General features: G+C 55.1%; 1 protein-coding gene across 2 annotated transcripts; it reads left to right on the top strand.

Moving 5' to 3' along the window:
* The first annotated feature begins 2,715 nt into the window (after positions 1–2,715).
* Positions 2,716–5,056, top strand: LOC103166643. Of its 2 annotated transcripts, none has more exons than XM_029064738.2 (2): positions 2,716–2,809; positions 4,087–5,056. In XM_029064738.2, the coding sequence occupies exon 2, from the start codon at positions 4,158–4,160 to the stop codon at positions 4,893–4,895; it is 738 nt and encodes a 245-aa protein (XP_028920571.1). In that variant the 5' UTR covers positions 2,716–2,809; positions 4,087–4,157; the 3' UTR covers positions 4,896–5,056. The 2 variants fall into 2 exon arrangements, with proteins under 2 accessions (XP_028920571.1, XP_028920570.1); XM_029064737.2 differs by having other exon boundaries at positions 4,084–5,056.
* Positions 5,057–5,300: the final 244 nt, after the last annotated feature.

Raw genomic sequence — 5,300 nt, 5'->3', positions numbered from 1 at the left:
AGTTCCCCAGTCCTGTTAATAAATTAATCAATCAGTCGATCAGTGGTATCTATTGAAAGCTTCCTGTATGTAGAGCACTATACTCAACATCAGGGAAGCAGCGTGGCTCAGTGGAAAAAGCACGGGCTTGGGAGTCAGAGGTCATGGGTTCCAATCCCGAATCAGCCGCTTGTCAGCTGTGTGACTTTGGGTGAGTCACTTCACCTCTCTGGGCCTCAGTTACCTCATCTGTAAAATGGGGATTAAGACTGTGAGCTCCACAAGGGACAACCTGATTACCTTGTATCACCCCCAGCGCTTAGAACAGTGCTTTGCACATAGTAAGCGCTCAACAAATGCCATTATTTTTATTATCTAGGAGAGTACTCTACAAAAGATTTGGTAGACATGCTCCCTGCCCACAGGGAGCTTACAGTCTAGAAAGGTAGACTTCTCTGAGCCTCAGTTCCCTCATCTGTAAAATAAGGATCGAGACTGTGAGTTCCACATGGGACAGGGACTACGTCCAAGCCGGTTTGCTTGTTTCCACCCCTTGCACCTAGTAAGTGCTTAACAAATGCCATAATTATTATTATAGATGAATTATGGTTATGTACATAAATTCTGTAGGATTGAAGTGAAGATCAAGGGCTTAAAAGGTACAGCTTCTACAGCATAGGTGAAACAGAAGGGGAGGGAGTAGAGGGCTTAATCAGGCAAGGCCTTTTGGAGGAGAGGTGATTTATAATAAGACTTTGAAGGTGAGGAGAGTGGTGGATTCTCAGATATAGAGAGGAAGGGAATTGTGGGGGCAGAGAGTGGAGAGGGCTAAGGGTTCGGGGACAAGATAGACGAGTTGGAGGTACAGTGAGTGAGTTGGTGTTAAGGCAGTGAAGTGTCCGGCCCGTGGCTCCAGGCTGCAGGCCATTTCCAGCTGGATGGTCTTGCTGACCCTTAAGACTCAATTTGCTAAAGATGGGGTTGCCTGTCCTTCCTCTGAACCCTGACCTCCGTCACCTCCCACTCTCATGCAGAATCTACATTATAATTGAGGTATTTGTTGAGCACTTACTATGTGTCTACACTTGAAATATATGCAAATCGTACAGATTCTCTGTCCTACTTGGGGCTCAGAATCTGAGAGGAAGAACGGTAATCCCCAATTTACAGATGAGAAAACGGAGGCACAGAGAAGCTAAGTGACTTTTCCCGAGCCACACAGCAGACAAGTGGCACAGACAGGATTAGAATTCATGTCCTTTGACTCCCAGGCTGTGCTTTCCACTAGGCCAAACAGCTTATTGCTTATTGTAAGGAATGGGGAGTACAACTGTTAGACCCACGTGGGACGGGGACTGTGTCCAACCTGATCAACTTGTATCGACCCCAGTGGTTAGAACAGTGCTTGGCACATAGTAAGTGCTTAACAAGAACCATAATGATTATTATGATTATGTCAGGGTTGAGCCCATGGAGCTGCAGGTCAGATACGGCACCATTCTCTAGCCCTGAGCCTCGAGCCACTGGAGGCTCCACTACTTGAGATCTCCCTCCACTTGTTGAGATCTCCCTGCCACCCGAGGCCAGGTCGAGGCTGTTGGGTTGACCAGCTCAGCACTAAGCTTCATCGGCATGCTTCCTCCTGCTCCCGCTCCTGATCTTCCTCCAGTTTCTAATAATAATAATAATAATAATGTTGGTATTTGTTAAGCGCTTACTATGTGCAGAGCACTGTTCTAAGCGCTGGGGCAGATACAGGGTGATCAGGTTGTCCCACGTGGGGCTCACGGTTTTAATCCCCATCTTACAGATGAGGTAACTGAGGCACAGAGAAGTTAAGTTAGAGAAGCAGCGTGGCTCAGTGGAAAGAGCAGGGGCTTCGGAGTCAGAGGTCATGGGTTCGGATCCCAGCTCTGCCACTTGTCAGCTGTGTGACTATGGGCAAGTCATTTAACTTCTCTGTGCCTGTGACCTCATCTGTAAAATGGGGATTAACTGTTAGCCTCAGGTGGGACAACCTGATTACCCTGTTTCTACCCCAGCGCTTAGAACAGTGCTGTGCACATAGTAAGCGCTTAACAAATACCAACATTATTAAGTGACTTGCCCACAGTCACACAGCTGACAAGTGGCAGAGCTGGGATATGAACCCATGACCTCTGACTCCCAAGCCCATGCGCTTTCCACTGAGCCATGCTGCTTCCCCTTTCTGCTTCCACTCCTGCTCCCGCTCCCGCTCCATCCCGGCTCCCGCTCCTGCCCCTGCAGTTCTGGATCAGCTGTCGGGCTGCGGGCCTTGGAGCCAAGGACATGAGGGCCAGCCTGATGTGAAATGAGAAGGGGACCGGAGCAAATGATGGGCTTGTCTTAGGCCAAGTCAGGCCTCCCCGCCCCTCCTAGCTGCTCTCCCTCTCCAACAGGCAGAAGGAGAAGGAACGATGAATGGCTTTTACCTGAAGGAAAAGGAGTTTGATTAGACCCTAGTGATATCTTTCTGACACTCCTGGGGGGTCTGTCTTAGCGAGGCTTCCTAGGGGCAAGGTAGTGGCATCTCTAGCCCCAAAGATCTAACAAAATGTTATTAGACACCCACCCGTCCTTCTCAGTTTAGGGGTTTACGTGACGGGAGGCAGAAGATTGGACCAGATGAACTCTGGCAGCAAATCCCCAGCACCACCACACTCCAGGTTCTCAGCTTTATGACACAGCAGTGGAATGGAGGGAAGGGAAGGGGTGTGTCAGGCCGGCTGCATTCTGACCAGAAAGAACTGTAGAAGGGGACAAAAGGGCTGAAGGGGCCGAAGGGGCCAGGTCCAGGGTACTCGTAAAGGTGGGTTGGGGGCTTTCCCCTCCCCTATTTTCTCAAGGGTTGGAATGCAGGAGGGGCAGGGACTGGAGGATCCTGGTCAGAGGTTAAGCCTCCCTCCTTAACAAACAGCATAAAGAGTGAGGGGGAAAAGAAAGTGAGGTTTAGTGAGCTGGGACAGGAGGTGAGAAGGCCAAGGAAAGTGAGGTGTCCTGGGGGTAATGGGGAGGTAGCTCTGCCCAGGAGGGATGGCTGAAATGTTTCTCTTTTGGGGGAGCAGTAGTAGAAAATCTGGGTGAAATTAGCTGGGTCTGGGGATAGATTATGAGCAGGACCAGGACAGTAGGGGCAGGGAGCAAGGGTGCCAAATCTCTGGGTCTGCAAGACAAGCAGGCGGTGGACAGGCAGACACTGAACAGATGGGCAGTAGGCAGGAGGGCAGTGGGGAAGATGGCAGGTGGACAGTGAACAGGCAGGCAGTGAGGAAGATAGGCAGAGGGCAGATAGGCAGTGAGGAAGATGGGCAGTGGGAAGGCAGTCAGTGGGGCAGGTGGGCAGTGGACAGGAAGGCAGTGGATAGATGGGCCATGGACGGGCAGACACTGGAGAGATGGACAATAGGCAGTTGGGCAGTGGGGAAGATGGGCAGTGGGAAGACAGACTGTGGGGTAGGTGGGCAATAGTCAGGGAGGCAATGAGAAAGATGGGCAGTGGGCAGGCAGACCGGTGGGGCAAGTGGGCAGTGGACATGGGGCAGACAGGTAGTGGGCCTGGAGACAGCAGGGCAGGTGGGCAGTAGGGTACATGGGCAATGGGCAGGCAGAGAGAGGGGAAAATGAGCAGTGGTCAGGCAGACAGTGGGGCAGATGGGCAGTGAATAGGTGGGCTGGGAGGGACCACTGATGACAGCACTGCCCAGGGATGTGCAGGCACAGGGACTCCTGGGAAAGAGAGCTGGAATCCTGCTGGCCAGAACCAGGACATTAAAGGGGTCAGACCCAAGTATCCCTGGCCCAGGCATCAAATCAGCTTTCCCCTCTCTCCAAGTCCCCCCTCCTCTTCGTGTTCCAGCTGCTCAGTGGGGAAGTCCCTCCCTTTCCCCGTCCCCTCCACCCCCAAGCCTCCCTTCCCCCCTCCCCCAGGGTAATGCTTTATGATGCAGGGTGATGGAATCTGGATTCTCAAGAGGCCTCAGGGGGTTCTGGGAGAGGAGGGAAGGGGCAGGGCAGGGCAGGGTGGAGAAGTCAGGAGGAAGACTCAGCTCCAGAAGACAGTCAACTCACCGGCTGTATCTGCAGCAGCCAGCACAACGCTAGGCGGAGGTGCAGACGGAGGGACGGGTCTTTGTGGCCTGTGGACGAGTCCAGAGAAGATGCCCGGAAGCTACCAGGGAGGTTCAATCAGACGACTCCCCAGGAGCCAACCCAACCGAGCCCCCAGCCTAGGCGGACCCCGCAGCTCCAAGAACCCGGGCCGACTCATCAGCCTCGACCTTGGAGCCCGCCCTCCCGGCCCCACCCTGCCAGACTCCCCTCTCCCCACCCCCTGCCCAGTCCGCATGAGGGGCTCTGGCTCAACGGGCCCATCCATCCCAGTGCCTTGCCGGCACCACTCGGTCCACCCATCCCACCCGAGCAGCACCACTGGAGCTCATTCCAGGGGTGGCCCCGGCTGCGGCAGCTTCCTGACCTATCCGGCCAGCACCGGCCCGAGGAGCCAGAGGCCCAACAACGTCACCGAGTCTCCCAAGAGCCCAACCCTCCGTGGCCGGCTTCCCAGGACGAGCTCCAGGAGCTCCCAACTCGGCCCGGGCACCAGCCACCACAACGTCCTCAGCTGGCCGGGAAGCGCTACCTGCGTCGTCGGAGCTCAGGACCACGCCGCCCACCTGGATCGTCCAAAATGCACCAAGTCCCTGGCCCGCCCCGCCGCCACAGAGCCTTTGGTGGCCCACCAGACCGAGCGTCCCTCAAATCCCCACAGGGACTTCTGGACAGTGGAGGGCAGGCAGACCCCTAACCCGCTAGAGTGCTTGCCCAAATTTCTGGCCATGGCCCGGACGATTTGGTCCCCGCCGGTCCTGGAACAGGCCAGCTCCGTGTGGTGGTGATGGGGTCCTGGTTCCCCTGCTACGATGCTGCAGAATAAAGTGCTTGCAGCAGAGACGGGCATTAATTTGGAAAAGACCAGGAGATCCAAGGGCCCCTGATTCAGGGACTTGCCCTTGTTGGGCTGCAGCTTTTCCCTGCGGAGAATAGACCACAGACACTTCCCCTATCTTGTTCATTGGGGGATAGGGTGGACGACTGGCTTATCGCGGAGCCCCAGGGGGAGGCTGGTATAGACGAGAGGAGATAGGAGAGATGGCCGGCAGCCTGGGTGCACCAAAGTGGTGGGACCGGAGGTGGGAGAACGGGTCAGGATGGGCACGGTCAGCTGGATGTGGTCAGCTGGGTGAGGTTGGCCGGGCACTCAGGGATATGGTCCAGATGTTCCTCGGTTGTCACTGCAGGTG

The sequence above is a fragment of the Ornithorhynchus anatinus genome, chromosome 5, assembly GCF_004115215.2.
Source record: "Ornithorhynchus anatinus isolate Pmale09 chromosome 5, mOrnAna1.pri.v4, whole genome shotgun sequence".
In the NCBI taxonomy this organism is placed as follows: domain Eukaryota; kingdom Metazoa; phylum Chordata; class Mammalia; order Monotremata; family Ornithorhynchidae; genus Ornithorhynchus; species Ornithorhynchus anatinus.
The sequence above is the reverse complement of the archived record's forward strand: the minus strand, read 5'-3'. Positions and strand labels throughout refer to the sequence as shown.